This window comes from Scatophagus argus, chromosome 2, assembly GCF_020382885.2.
Source record: "Scatophagus argus isolate fScaArg1 chromosome 2, fScaArg1.pri, whole genome shotgun sequence".
Taxonomy (NCBI): Eukaryota; Metazoa; Chordata; class Actinopteri; family Scatophagidae; genus Scatophagus; species Scatophagus argus.
In genome coordinates, this window is record NC_058494.1 from 22,001,241 (window position 1) to 22,016,226 (window position 14,986).

At 40.9% G+C, this 14,986-nt stretch overlaps 2 protein-coding genes across 8 annotated transcripts; both read left to right on the plus strand.

Annotated features, from left to right (window-relative positions):
• The first annotated feature begins 43 nt into the window (after nt 1-43).
• sart1 (spliceosome associated factor 1, recruiter of U4/U6.U5 tri-snRNP) lies at nt 44-2,910 on the plus strand. The gene has a single exon (XM_046418665.1). The coding sequence runs from the start codon at nt 408-410 to the stop codon at nt 2,736-2,738; it is 2,331 nt and encodes a 776-aa protein (XP_046274621.1). The 5' UTR covers nt 44-407; the 3' UTR covers nt 2,739-2,910.
• A 306-nt stretch (nt 2,911-3,216) lies between these two features.
• LOC124075197 (oxysterol-binding protein 1-like) lies at nt 3,217-14,624 on the plus strand. 7 transcript variants are annotated; one of them, XM_046418703.1, is made up of 17 exons: nt 3,217-3,810; nt 4,745-4,915; nt 5,247-5,455; nt 5,580-5,742; nt 5,910-6,021; nt 6,115-6,313; nt 6,554-6,668; nt 6,761-6,818; nt 6,938-7,105; nt 7,201-7,446; nt 7,799-7,919; nt 8,229-8,332; nt 8,469-8,564; nt 9,181-9,365; nt 9,923-10,152; nt 11,260-11,292; nt 11,734-14,624. In XM_046418703.1, exons 2-17 carry the CDS (start codon nt 4,782-4,784, stop codon nt 11,874-11,876), a joined length of 2,316 nt encoding a protein of 771 aa, XP_046274659.1. In that variant the 5' UTR covers nt 3,217-3,810; nt 4,745-4,781; the 3' UTR covers nt 11,877-14,624. The 7 variants fall into 7 exon arrangements, with proteins under 7 accessions (XP_046274659.1, XP_046274683.1, XP_046274630.1 ...); XM_046418727.1 differs by lacking the exons at nt 11,260-11,292; nt 11,734-14,624 and adding exons at nt 10,299-10,337; nt 10,515-11,253; XM_046418674.1 differs by having other exon boundaries at nt 3,218-3,810; nt 6,761-6,824.
• The last annotated feature ends 362 nt before the right edge of the window (nt 14,625-14,986 follow it).

Sequence of the window (14,986 nt, forward strand, 5' to 3'; positions counted from 1 at the left end):
TGGCAGTATACATTAGTCTCTAGCTCACGTTAACGACCGTCCACAGGAAGTGCATTTGCAGTGTATTAGCTGCTCGTTTGACGAAGTGTGAAGTTGCGTATCGAAACGTCGAGTGTAACGTTTCACGGTTCACCTGGCGTCAAGAAAGCATATAGCTGAGCCGTTTTTCTACATCCTCACTCATCGTCGATTACTTAATATCTGAGTTCGATTCCAAGATTTTTGTCCCGGCACTGAGTGAGTTGTGTTTTAGTTAGCCACTTAGCCTTTCCAGCTAATGTAGGCCAGCTAACTCGGCGAAGGAAATTGGCAAGAAAAATTCCTCCCATGATCCAAAATAGCGTGTAAGCGGTAGTACATAATTACCGTTGTTTGAGTTACAACCGCCGTGATCAGCAGAGGAAATCATGGGCTCTTCCAAGAAACACAAGGAAAAGAGCCGCGACAAAGACGCAGAAGAGCGCCGTCGCGAACATAAGAAACATCGTCACAAGGACCGAGACAGAGATGCTTCAGATCGGGATGGGGCTCGGGATAAAGATAAACGAAAACGCTCCAGGTCTAGGGACAGAAACGGACGGGAGAGCCGTAGCAAAGGTGAAAGGAGCAGCGGAGAGCCAAGGGTGAAGAAAGAGAAAGTTGATCTCGGATATGAAGAAAGCAGTTCAGAGGTGGCGCCTCAGTCTGCAAGCGGAGATGCGTCTCTCAGCATTGAGGAGACAAACAAACTCAGAGCTAAGTTGGGTCTGAAGCCTCTAGAGTTAAATGAGAACAAGAAGGAGCAAGGCACCAAAGAGGAGCCAATAGTGGCTGAGACCATCAATCCTGTTCTCATCCAGCAACAGAAAGAGATAAGAGAGAAGCTTGCAGCTTTAAAAGAAAAACGCATCCTGAATCAGAAACTGGGAAAAGTCAAGACCCTAGCAGGAGATGACTGGCTGGATGATACACGTGCTTGGGTTGAGAGAAGCAGAAAGCTGGCAAAAGAAAAAGAAATGGCTGAAAAAAGAGCCAAACTTCTGGAAGAGATGGATGAGGAGTTTGGTGTCAGCAGTCTAGTAGAGGAGGAGTTTGCACAGAGCAAAAAGGATACCTACTCATCTAAAGATCTCAAGGGACTCAAAGTGCAGCACAAAGTAGATTCCTTTACTGAGGGCCAGACTGTCATCCTGACCCTACAAGACAAAGGTGTCCTTGAAGAGGAGGAAGATGTGCTTGTAAATGTGGGACTGGTGGACAAGGAAAAAGCAGAAAAGAATGTGGAGTTAAAAAAGAAAAAGCCAGATTACAAGCCTTATGAAGAAGAGGAGAGCGTGGACGACATGGTGATGTTTAAGCCCCAGTCTGTACTCTCCAAGTACGATGAGGAAATTGAGGGTGAAAAGAAAAAGAGTTTCAGGTTGAATGTAGGTGGCTTTGCTGATGGGGAGCGAGAGCGGGAGCTTCAGGCCATGAGAGAGGCTCTGCACGCTCAGGCACAGTCGTTGGAAATGCCTGCTCTCACTATTGCCTCAGAGTACTACACGCCTCAGGAAATGGTGAGTTTTAAAAAGACAAAACGCCGTGTGAAGAAGATCAGAAAGAAGGAGAAGCAGACTGTCGCAGATGAACTTATGATGACACTTGCAGATGACACTCGCAGCTCTGACTTTGGCTCACGGACACGCGGCCGGGGCCGCAAGGAAGGAAATGAAGATGGCGAGGAAGTAAAGGAGGAGGAGAGCAGACTGCCAAATAATGTACCACAGATGTCTGATGACATCAGGACGGCAGAAATGGACATAAGCGACGAAGAAGACTATACACCTCCCGAACCAGCTGCACTTGAGGAGGATGAGGCAGAGCAGGAGCTGCAAAAACAACTGGAGAAGCAGCGGAAGCTGAAGCAAAAGCAGCTCCTTAAAGATTCTGGGGAGAAGGTGGCAGAGCAGATTAAATCTCTCAGTAAAGAGGACGATGACAATGATCCTGAGAAGAGGAACAACATCGTTTTCAATGCCACCTCAGAGTTCTGCAGAACTCTTGGTGATATTCCAACTTATGGACTGTCAGGCAACAGAGAGGACCAAGAAGAAATTATGGACTTTGAACAGGAGGAAGAGAAAGATGATGCTGGAGATTCAGACTCAGAGATGGATGAGAATGTTGGATGGAGCACAGTTAACCTGGATGAAGAGCAGAAACAACCAGATTTCTCCACAGCCTCTGCTACCATTTTAGATGAAGAGCCCATTGTCAACTCTGGCCTTGCTGCTGCCTTGATGTTGTGCAAAAACAAAGGTCTACTGGACACTCAAATGCAGAAGGTAGCCCGTGTCAGGGCACCAAAGGGCGCCTTGCCCAATGACAACTACTGTATTGAGGACAAGATGGGCTTTGATGACAAGTACAGTCGCAGAGAAGAATACAGAGGCTTCACTCAAGAGTTCAAGGAGAAGGATAGTTATAAGCCTGACGTCAAGATTGAGTATGTGGATGAATCGGGGCGGAAACTTACTCCAAAAGAAGCCTTCAGGCAGCTTTCCCATCGGTTCCATGGAAAAGGGTCTGGAAAGATGAAGACGGAGAAGAGGATGAAAAAGTTTGAGGAAGAGGCACTGCTGAAGAAGATGAGTAGCAGTGATACTCCTCTAGGGACGGTGGCTTTGCTTCAAGAGAAGCAGAAATCCCAGAAAACACCATATATTGTGCTTAGTGGGAGCGGGAAAAGTATGAATGCAAACACCATCACCAAATAAGTTTGGGGGAAGTGAATTATCTTAAACACGAACATTCACCGACACATGCACCCACATATACATACACACAGGATGTTTTAAGTAGAGTAACTGCTCTTTTTTCATGCTTAATTCAAACAATCTTAATTGTTGTAGTAAAGAATTGTTCAATAAAACCAATATCAATGAGAAATGTTTTGTTTGTTTTTCTGTGTTGCAAATGTTCAAAGTTAACTATCTTCAGGGTGATATTGTTTTAATCAGAACCTAAATTTATTCATGTGAATTGAAACAACTTGGGATGCCTTTGTTTATTTCCATGGCAACTTAGATGTTTTGTTGCATGAGGCTAGGAACACATTCAGTAATGAGCAAGGGGAAGAATTATTTAGCAAAAAAAAAAACATTAAACATTTGGGTTTCATGTAAATATGGTTTCCAGCAGATGAGAAATAAAAAATAAAAAAAATAAACGGTTTCATTCAGTGCAAGATAGTTCTTAACAGAAAGTGGGCTGCAAGATGTGCTTTTGAAGTTTTGACCTTTGAATATGGTCAACTGTTAGCAAATCATACAGACTATATCATGAGACCATGTTCAAAGCTAGTATTTCTCCATGTAATAGATGTCTTGTAACGGTTTGTCTAAAGACGCATAACAGTGGTTCTTTGCTTTATGAGTGTTCTCTCACTCAGTAGTAAAACTAGCTGTTAGATTGTAACTAAAACATACGCATTGATTTTCTCATACAATAGAAATGATGTTGTGATATAGTTTTCGAACATTCATGTTATCAAATATCCAAGACTGAAAATGTTATATATCATTCTTCGTTACATAGACCTGCAAGTTTGTTATTTTTCTTTACATTTTTAGCTCTGTTTCAGGAAGCTCTTGTCTCCTGTCCTCACCGGAACTGATATTGTTTGTTGTGGGTCCAAGGGACATCTTTTATGTTGCACAACCTGTGGCAAAGTAGTTCTCCTTAATACACCCGTGAAAGTAGTTAGCAAAGCTAACTCAATCGAGCTAACACGGCTTTCACGCAAAACGACATGCACACAGTCAGTAGCTAAAGTCTTGCATGGTAAAGGTAAGCGGTAAAAATGATCATGTCTCAACGTCACTTAAAATAAAGCACAGGGAAACTCAGAGATGCTCCGCTGACAAGTGATCGTTAGCATCATAGACATATGGTTAGCATCGTCTATGACGTGTCCCCGGCTGTTTGACAGCTTCCTGTTGTTTAGCTAGCAGCAAGCTTAGTGACGGACACTGTTTTAAGTAGCTTTGATGTGTGGAATTGGCGTCTTGTTTCTGGAAGTACATCGCAATGTGTAGGCTGAGTTTATAGGACTCATGTATGCCCTGCCGGCAGATTCCTGGTGGGTTAAGATAACTATTACCGCTGGCGAGCTGTGTTTTCTCAATCTTTGAGGATTTTCTTTATTATGCATTAACATTGAATGTTAGCTTAACAGATGATAATGGGAGTCATGTCAGCACTCCACCATTTGTTGTGTCGGAAGGGAAAGATTACACGTTAACGCTGAACCTACATCAGTGTGGAGCAGACACCATTCATTCATGTAGCAGTGGGGGTTAATGTCACTTCGACTAATTGCAGCCACCATTAAGACGTTAGTGTTAAGTGTCGATTTATTGTTTACCTTTAATACTGACTAAAACTAAGCAGCGGGCTGATATTTACTTGGTTCAGTAACGTTATATGTTAGTTTTGATAAATCGGTGTTGATATTAACTTTTTTTTTTAACTTAAGGAACCATTAAGTTAAACCGACACATCGTTATGCCTTTATATCTCTAATCTATGTCGTAGAATGTGAAAATAAAGATGTAAATCTAGTCAGAAATTGTTGACAAGCTAGTTTATTCTGTGATGCAAGTGTCTGTAGCAACGATGAGACCACTTTGGTCATACATTTGCTATATTAAACATGGGTTAAGCAGACAGCGTAACAGTGAAATATCAATGTAAATCTTGATTAGTCCTTTTTTTCCCACAGGCTCTAACTTTGCCCAGTGAAACCACAGGTTGTTGTGATGTCGGAGCCTAAACCCCCTACTCCAACCCCTGGAGACACGTACAAGGGCTGGCTCTTCAAATGGACTAACTACATTAAAGGTTACCAGAGGCGCTGGTTTGTTCTAAGCAATGGACTCCTGTCCTACTATAGGTAAGATATGTCTGTATTTGTATTGAATTCCAGTGTCTCCCCTTGTTTAACAGGAAATGAAGTGACTAACAGTGGGGGGCCTGGCACACAATATGTGCTGCCAACTTTCATTATGTGTGTTGAAAGTTTTACACAATTTTCTTGTGAAGTAACTGAGTGTCTCTGGTGTTGCATTTAAAAGACATTTAAATGAAAAGTACACTCAAATTAATACCTAAATAGCACTCCATATGTACATGTTTTAGCTAATACAACAAAACAGATTTCTTACTTGACAAAACAGAATGTAGAAACTCTGTATTTGATTGTCCATCGTCTTGTTTGTCTCCAGGACCCAGGCAGAAATGGGTCACACATGCAGAGGCACCATCAATTTGGCCACAGCCAATATTGCTGTGGAGGACTCGTGCAATTTTGTCATTTCCAATGGAGGGGCACAGACCTACCATTTGAAGGCCAACTCAGAAGTAGAGCGGCAGCGATGGATCACTGCTCTGGAGCTTGCCAAGGCAAAGGCTGTCCACATGCAGGCTGAATCTGGTGAGAATACAGGAGACAGAATATTAAAATTTGTAGAAAACTCAAAACCGCTTATACAGCAGAATATATTCCAGACACATTTTTTTTGTTTTGGTCATATTATCTTCCCTGTTCTCTCCCTCAGATGACTCGGGTGATGAATGTCCCTCAGTGCCCCCCACCTCAGGACAGGGTGGAGGCTGCCGTAACTCAGAAGTCCAGTCCACGCTACGCACACTAAACAGCAAGGTTGAGGACCTTGCCACTTGCAATGATCTCATTGTAAAGCATGGGTCTGCCCTCCAAAGGTATCAGTTATCAGATTGAGCTATTTCATTACTTTAGGGAAAAAAACAATACTGCTCAAAGAAGAAAAAGATGGAGGTCATTTCTTTCCTTTTCTTGCCTGTTGTGTTGTTCCTTCATTCATTTATTCCTTTATCCCACACAAACACACGATCACACACACACGCAGGTCTCTGTCAGAACTGGAGGGGATTCGTGTCGGGGTAGACATGGGGGAGAAGATCAGACAAGTAACAGAGAGAGCCACACTGTTCAGAATCACCTCTAATGCCATGATTAATGTAAGTCACCCTAAAAATTAATTGCTAAAGAATGCACAATACTGTTGACTCTCTTGCTGAAATGTTTCTCTTATTTTTTTCATGCACCCCAAGGCATGTAGAGACTTCCTCTCCCTGGCCCAGAGCCACAGTAAGCGCTGGCAGAAGGCCTTACAGGTTGAAAGAGACCAGAGGATACGGCTGGAGGAGACTCTGGAGCAGCTGGCCAAACAGCATAACCATTTGGAAAGAGCTTTCAGAGGAGCTACAGTTCTCCCGCCTTCATTCAGCAATCCTACCTTAGCTAACAAAGGTAAGGATGTCATCCCGAGCTAAACTTCTGTCTTGGAATCTTTGACGTTGCTTAAAGCACACCAGCCATATAGGGGTCCAAAAAATAATATCACAGTTCATTGAATCAAAATCATTATTCACAATCTCAATTGCGATGTCTCCAAAAAGTAAATTTTGCACCATTTCAAAATCATCAGATTGCCCATCCCCACCAACTTACCCTGTGTCAGAATTGTCAAACTGCTTCTCTTCGCTGCAGGTAGTGTTTCAGGGAAAGGTGATGCAAGTGATGAGGATGACGACAATGAGTTCTTTGATGCTATGGAAGACCCAGCAGAGTTTATTACTGTTCCTGCTGACCCCAAGTATCACAGGTTGATTTTTTTTAGTTACTTTCTCTTTTCAAGTACTTTTCAAGTACTGTTTTGGTTTAAATTATGTCTTTCCCTGATTATTTGTCCATCAGGAGATCTGGCAGCAACCTTAGTGGGATCAGCAGTGAGACTGGATTGGACGATCAGTCGGTAAATGTGTGTTAACTTTGTATTCATTTGTATTTGCTTGATTTGTCGTCTCTTCTGCTGGTCAGCACACCACAGTCACAGTCTGTTTTCAAGGCTGTTGTTTTTGTGTCTTCTTCCAGTTCGATGAACTTTCTTTGGCATCCAATCCAGAATCCCCACAGCCCCTTGAGCTTGAGCCAGTTAGACAAAGGCGGACTCGCATCCCTGACAAGCCCAACTATTACCTCAATCTGTGGAGTGTTATGAAGAACTGCATCGGAAAGGAGCTCTCAAAGATACCAATGCCTGTAAGAAACAAGTACTCTAGTTGGTATCTGAGTGGCTTCTGTTTGTTAGAGTAATTAAGAAGTAATCAGACTTCTCCTGTCTGTGGTACCCGCAGGTGAATTTTAACGAGCCCCTCTCAATGCTGCAACGTCTTTCTGAAGACCTGGAGTACTATGAGCTGCTAGATAAGGCTGCTAAATGTCAGAACTCTCTGGAGCAGATGTGTTATGTTGCCGCTTTCACAGTCTCTTCCTACTCCACCACTGTCCACCGCACAGGAAAACCCTTCAATCCTCTGTTGGGGGAAACCTTTGAGCTTGATCGTCTCAAAGAGTGTGGCTACCGCTCACTCTGTGAGCAGGTATGTGAAATACACACTGGAAATCGTTTAAGTTAAATTGTTTGGAGTAAAACAGCTGTCGTCCTGATAAATCCCAAGCTTCATCAGAGCTATCCACAGTTTAAAGTTTAATTCTGTTTCCTCTGAAGAGTTTTCTGTTTCTCTGTCAAGTTTATAATTACAGCTGTTAGTTTGGCTGCGTAAATGTCACAGGATATTTGCTATCATTAATGAGGACACTAATCGTTTACTATACTGATGTAATGAGAGGTGTTTGTATAGGCAGACATATTTGTTACCTTGAATGGTCTTAAGCCATTGTGTAATTGTGATGGTTTGCTTCTCTTTCTTCACTTCTTTCACCCCTTCTCAGGTGAGTCACCACCCACCTGCTGCAGCTCACCATGCAATCTCTGAAAAAGGCTGGACTCTGAGACAAGAAATTACACTGGCCAGCAAGTTTAGAGGAAAATATCTCTCCATCATGCCTTTGGGTGAGTGTGTCCAAACCAAATAGCATATCTGAAGAGTATACTTCTTATCATTACAATAGCGAAACTGATCATTTTCAAGTATCTCTGTTTGCATAGCTAAAAGAATAGGAGCAGGACAGAGGAGATATAGTGTGGCAAGGTGTTAGCGTGAGTTACTGGTTTTTTTACCTGTAAAATTATTACACAGTAGTTAGCCTGGAAATTTATTTTTTCACTGTTATACAATGGGTGTGGAATATAATGTTTGAGTTTTGGTGAATACATTAAACAGATCTAAAACCTCTAACAGTATTCCTCCTTTATCCCCAGGTTCCATCCAGTGTATATTTGACAAGAGCAACAATCACTACTCTTGGAAGAAAGTGACGACAACAGTACATAATATTATTGTTGGAAAATTATGGATTGACCAGGTAAAATGAAAGTGTAACACCACCACTAACTAGTTACAAATATACTATATACGTGACATAAATGCTTCTTGAACAATGTTTATCCTTGAAGTTTTCGACAGGAAACCTTTAGTCTCTTTTCTTTCTCCTCGTTCAGTCAGGGGAGATTGATGTGGTGAACCACAGGACAGGAGATCGCTGCCACCTCAAGTTTGCTCCCTACAGTTACTTCTCCAGAGATGTACCAAGAAAGGTGGCCATTTTTGTCCCCTTGTTTCTTATTATATAGCTCTTTCTGTATGTAAAGCCAGAGCTGATACATGAAGATGTATAATACAACGTTGCACAATACTGAATATAAAAAAAAGACAAACAAAGTTAAAGAATCACTCATAAATTTAGTCAGTTGCTTACTTACAAAATAGGACTGATTATCTTTGCCAAAGACGTTGATGTTTTCATCCCTGGTTATCAATTTGTTTATCTGTTATTGAGCAGGATAACTCAAAGGTATAGGTTCAGCTATAGAAATAATGCTGTTTGGGATTTATTTTCAGTGTAGTGGATAAGGCTTCCCACCTTTTAGTTCCACACCATATTCAGTGTCCACTTTGTTGGCTCTGATGCAATCCAGTACAAATGTTCTGCCATAAAGTCTCTTCCATTTTCATTAACTACAGCAAAAACTGAACATTATGAACTTTGTTTAAGTAGAATTTATGGCAGAGCTGTTGTATGTAATTGTATTAGATGTTACAGGTGTACCTAATGATCAGGTCATCCAGTTTAATTTGAATGTGAATCCCTGTACTACCTAAGGTAAGGCCCTCTGATTATACTCCTAAGTGAAAGCCTCATTTGTCTCTCAGGTTACAGGTGTTGTGACGGATAAGGATGGCAAGGCCCATTATGTGCTATCAGGAACCTGGGATGAGAAGATGGAGTTTTCCAGGGTAATGCAGAGCAGTAAAGGCGAGAACGGCACTGAAGGCAAACAGAGGACTGTCTATCAGACGCTCAAAGCCAAAGAAATCTGGACAAAGAACCCTTTACCGTAAGTTTCTGTTTCTGTTACCATAAGTATCTCTTCCACTTTTGCACAAGTCTCCACTCAAGGATAATCTGATTAGAATTTCACTTTCACTGTGACTTAACAAAGCATCTTTTCTAGCCTTATCTTAAGAATTCTTACCCTAATTATGACAAGATTTCACATAAATATCTAAGGTTAAAAAGAGGATATTTTATTTACAAAAGGTCAGCATCATAATACTCTGCAAAAAAACACTTTTCTGGTCATTGTTTGACACCATACCTCAGGAAGAGGGGGGAGATTATCACCCCATTTCACACTTGGTCAGATACTGAATTGCTGACACTTGAAACTGGAGTCCATCTTGAAACTGTGCTGATTGTAGCCAGTTTGAAGAAGTGGTTAAGCATCCACATTTTAGAATTTGTTCTATATGTGCGACTTTATGTGCCTTTTTGTTTCTCTATACGAGCTCACGCACTGACAGACATACAGCAGTAGTTTCCCCAACAACTCATGGGTTCTGCTGATATTGACCTTTCAAGGCAGTTATTCTGATATGCTGATTACATTTACAGAGAGGGAGCAGAGAACATGTACTTCTTCTCCTCACTGGCCTTGACGCTCAATGAACCTGAGGATGGAGTGGCGCCAACCGACAGTCGACGTCGCCCTGATCAGCGGTTAATGGAGGAGGGCCGCTGGGACGAGGCTAACGCAGAGAAACAGAGGCTAGAAGAGAAACAGCGCAACACGCGACGAGAGAGGGAAAGGGAGGCTGTTAAAGCAGCCAGCGCACTTGAGGAAGGTAAAAATGAAGAAGGAAATGAGCTTTGGTTTGAAGTTTATCTATTGTCTTGTGATTCTGTCCTATGTTTCTCTGTCCATTCATCTCTTTTTCCACTTTGTCTGTCTTGGAATACCTTGTCTGCTTGTCTCTGTCTCATCCCAAAGCTGTCACAGAGGATTCAATCAATGACTCACCCTTGAAATGCAAGTACTCTTCTCTTAGTCTCTCCCACCCTTGATCTAACTATAACTCTGGATGCAAAAGCAAATGTACAGTATAGTGTGTATAATGGGAAGGTGCTAAATGACTTCTGCTCTCATCGTCTTCCAAACACTGAATTCACCTTTTCACATCCCTTCGTCCATTTCTGTTCCGTTTAGCCGGTGCAGAGGAGACTGGCACAGAAGCAAATGAAATTTCTGACGAAAGCAAGTATCACTTCACAGATTTACAAAATATGTAGTTTCTTTTTGTAGCATTTTAACAGAGCAGTGAGGAAGACATTGCTCTTATTTATAGCTGTGGGCGGTCAATAGGCTTCTATACTAGTCACTGCAGTTACTCAGACAAGTGCTGCTACTTGTGGAGAAATAACAGAGGCAGAGCTACCCGTGTCTGAATTTGTCAACACCAATTTTACATCACTAAATTTTTACCATTTGCCATTAGATATAATGCACTGAGTCTTCTCACCAGCACTGAGAAGACGAAGATCTTATATCAGCCTCTGCACTGGGACGGGAAGAGGGCAGTTTAATGCAGACAGATATTGTAAGAAAAACTTGAACGTGAGAATGGGAGGCGCTCTTTATGACAGGACGTGATGTATGAATCAGAAATTGTTTCAACTGTCGCCCTTTGTTAAAATGCTACAGCACTTCTAAAATGGACATAAACAGGAGATTTGTGTGGATTTGCCTGAGTTGAGCTGAATTCACATCTTATTTTTCTCGTGCTGATGTTAAGCTGACACAGAGGACTCCTCCTCTCATACACCTGTTGCATGCAAGTACCCTCCCTATATTTCATTTTCATTCTCTGTTCTTTGTTTCTTCATCCTCAGATCATACCATGTCTTTTATATTTTAACTCTCAAAGATTCATCCTTAATTTTTCTATTTTCAGCCCCTTATGGACCATCGCTCTTCCCTTACCTAAGCAAGTATTCTGATCATAACAAAACGCATATAGTACAATTATTCAAAACATTCTAGTAGTTTAATTTAATCTAGATTAAGAACCCCTCTGTTCACCTTCCAACATTTTCTCTTTACATCCTTATTTGCTCTTAGTGGAAGGCAAGGAAGGCCCTTATGGAGCTCAGATCAAAAGCAAGTAACACCAGTGTTGTTCTTCATTGTCCCCTGTTTTATTTGGGGGTTTTTTTTGGTAGTCTTTAGGGAACCTTTTAGAAAACTCTAGTTGACTTTACAGTAGTATTTTGTCTTACATTGATCCAGTCTGTCATTGGGCCCAGGTTTAAAAACACCAGAATCCCCCTTTAAAGCACGACTGTGTTGTCATGGCTCAGTGGCTTCTTAACCATCATCCCAGGTCCTCTAAAACTGCGTCTTTGTAAAAGACTGTCTTTTCCTTCAGGCACTCATCAAGACAGCTACCAAGCACTGTGGTTTGAGAAGTTGGACGACCCCCTAACTGGAGAGACCTTACATGTCTACAAGGGCGGTTACTGGGAGGCAAAGGAACAAGGCAGCTGGGACGTGTGTCCTGACATCTTCTGATCCCAGCCCAGTCAGCCTGTTTATCTCTGTGCTGTACAAAGACTGTAAGAGGTGACTTACATTACATCAACTGAAGTGGGGAACCATGCCTGATCTGTCCTCAATGTCTCTAGTTTCATCTGCCCACCCCACTCAGCTCCCCTTTCCCAGCAGTAAGGATTAAGGGCATGTGGACTTCACCCACAGTATAGATAGAATGAGCATTGTAGCATTGTTGTAATATTGCTATAATATTATATAATATAATATTGCTGTAATATTGGGATTATGCTACCCCAGTTTCTGATTCTTGGATAGCACGCCAGCGTTCTGGAGGCTAAAGAGGCATAACGCGTAACACAACAGCATGTGTCCTGTCCTTCTGTTTCACTCTTCACACATACATGAATTTATTGCTGCTTCCCCAGCACAGCACTACTGCACTGTTAATCAACGCTTAATTATACCCAACTTTTTTTAATAGTTCAACAAGCCAGTTTCAGACAACATCAGATGTTTGGATGTATGGGCTTCGGTGGTTCTGACAAAAGAGACATAAATATGGTTTCATAGGGAAGTATTTGATTTGCGGTGCTACTTCATTCCCTGAAGTGAAGCAAAAACTGTATCTACATATTAGCCTTTTGTTTTTCATTTTTACACTCAGCTAGTCCATCCCCCTCCTTAAGATACATGATAATGGTGAAGACATGATTATACACTCCTCATCCTGGTTTGGTCATCTCAAGCATCCCTAATTCTGGGTTTACGTTCCTCCATATATAAACAGGGTCGTTGTTTTTTTAATCTTTTATTCCACTTTATAAGAATGACGTCTTTTTTTCTATTCATCTTTTATTCACGAATAATAATGAGGTTTCTGTGTGTTTCACACATAATTTTTAAATGAATATATGTCCTTTGTTTATTATGGCAACATATTGAAGACTATGTGAATTAAAATAGTGGTACCAAACAAATTTGTATGGTACCACTGAAAATGTGAAGTATGAAGATATCAGTGGCACTATTGCCACTCATGGGGAGAGGGATGTGGGGGGACATTCAAATCTCCATCTTTCTGTATGTTTTTTGTGTGTCTTTGTGTTTTTTCCTTTAACAGTTTAACAAATAACTTGGCAGTAAAACTTTTTTTGTTGTTTTTTTTTTTTTGGTAAAATCCATGTACGCAAACCTGTGACAGCAGGTTAAGTTAAGTTTCGTGACACGCCACACCCTAAAACTACAATCCGAGGACGTGTTCATCCCCCTAACATATAGGACGGGTGAGGGGGGGTGCATTTTTTAAATTTGTGAAGGGGGTGCGCTCAAAAGAATGCTGCTGTTGGTTGTTGAGAGCAAGAGCCTCCTACTGACTGATCCTTATGTTTAAGATGAAGTGTGTCTATTTTGATTCTCCACCCAAGTACACTAATTTCAGTCTTTTTGTTTTCATACCTAAAGTTTGTGCTCTTATTAATACTTGGGTCAGCCGAGTATTCAGTTCTGCTTTCAAGGTAATTTATGGAAGTTCACGCCCTGAACAGTTGAGATTTATGTAAGAGCTGCAGAGCTGCACTTCAGGTTGTCACTGAGCTGAGTGCTGATTTCTACTGGCGTGACGATTAGTGAAGCAAAGGGGAATGTGAGGCATTGTACTGATCAGAGCTTTAATCTCAGTTTAGGTTATTTTAATACTTGTGTGTGTTGTGCGTGTAAATTTTTAACAAACAGCAATAAGAGTGCCTCAGTGTGTACACATGTGGCACAAAATGAAATATACGAAGAGATAACTAAAACTGCGAGAACTGCATTCTGTCACGGTATTTGTCTCTTGTTGTTTGTCATGTGACTTGGAAGGACTGTGTGGGTGTTGAAAATCTAAATTTCATTTTATATTCAAGTGTACTTAAAAGGAGAACACTGAAAATGAAGATCACAAAACATAATGTTGCAAGCATTTTTGTGTAAATATAATATACAGTAGAGTAATTGTGATATTAACTTGTTGTATTGATAGAGAATCTAACAGCATTGATGCACCTTTTTTTTCCCCCCTCAGACCTGGATGCATTTTCACTGTCTGAGCTCACTGTACCATGTTACAATGTGCTCTACCAGCTAGGATAGCTTCATTTTAAATTATATTCAATCTCTTTTGATCTGAACCATTCTTTACAATGAATTACTGTTGCACTATGCTTCATTTCAGAATCAGAAATACTTTGTTGATCTCTGGGGGAAATTTAAACAGATGAAGAAGAGTATGTGAGGAAAGTATAACTTGCTCCCACACCACATCTCTGGAAAATAGTGAATCAGTTCACAGGTTTCTGTCTGCCCTGTCCTTTTCAGCATATGTGTATCATCTCTATTTTTTAGCCTCTGCTCTTATTTGTGTAGGCCCATCATTTCAACTTTAGTTTGTTAATTTTCTACCATTTTCAAAGCGCCACAATTCATAAAAATGGACTGAAATTGTTTTAGTACTTCCATATAAATCTATTATTTTTCATGCCCTACGTGATTTGATTGACCAAAGGTCTGCCTTTGTTGTTGATTGCCGAAGAGTTTATTTTGTGAGTTTGTTTCAAAAACTTCTCCTAAACCATGTTCAACAATAGCAAACATTTCCATTATTTAATATATACCTATGTATTAATTTCTGAGCATACTTTCTACCTTGTCTGTCTTTCAGTGCAGTTTTTTTTTTTAGCAGGATTGTGTTAGAGGTTGACGATATTAAAGTGTAAGTGCAAATGAAGTGCATATATGCGGTGTTTTTGATTTTTCTGAGCAAAGCATCACAAAATGGCGCATACTAGTTCGTGTTGCGCATTTATTCTCATCTGTTTATGGTAGTGAACCCAACCACAGAAACATTTTAGTAATACTTAATCCACGAACTCAAATAGTGATCTAATCTGACAAAAGTCATATTGTATTGAATATTCTCTTTACTGATTGAAATGTTTGGCTAAATCTATGAGGTGTAAGATGTATTTAGGAAATTTTAACGCGGCAATACAAGAAAAAAAAATCCTGGTATTTGATTGGGGCAATTGAGGCCTAACAATAAATGAGCCAGCAAGCACACCGCCAGTGGCCCCAGTCGGTAATATGAGGGGCGG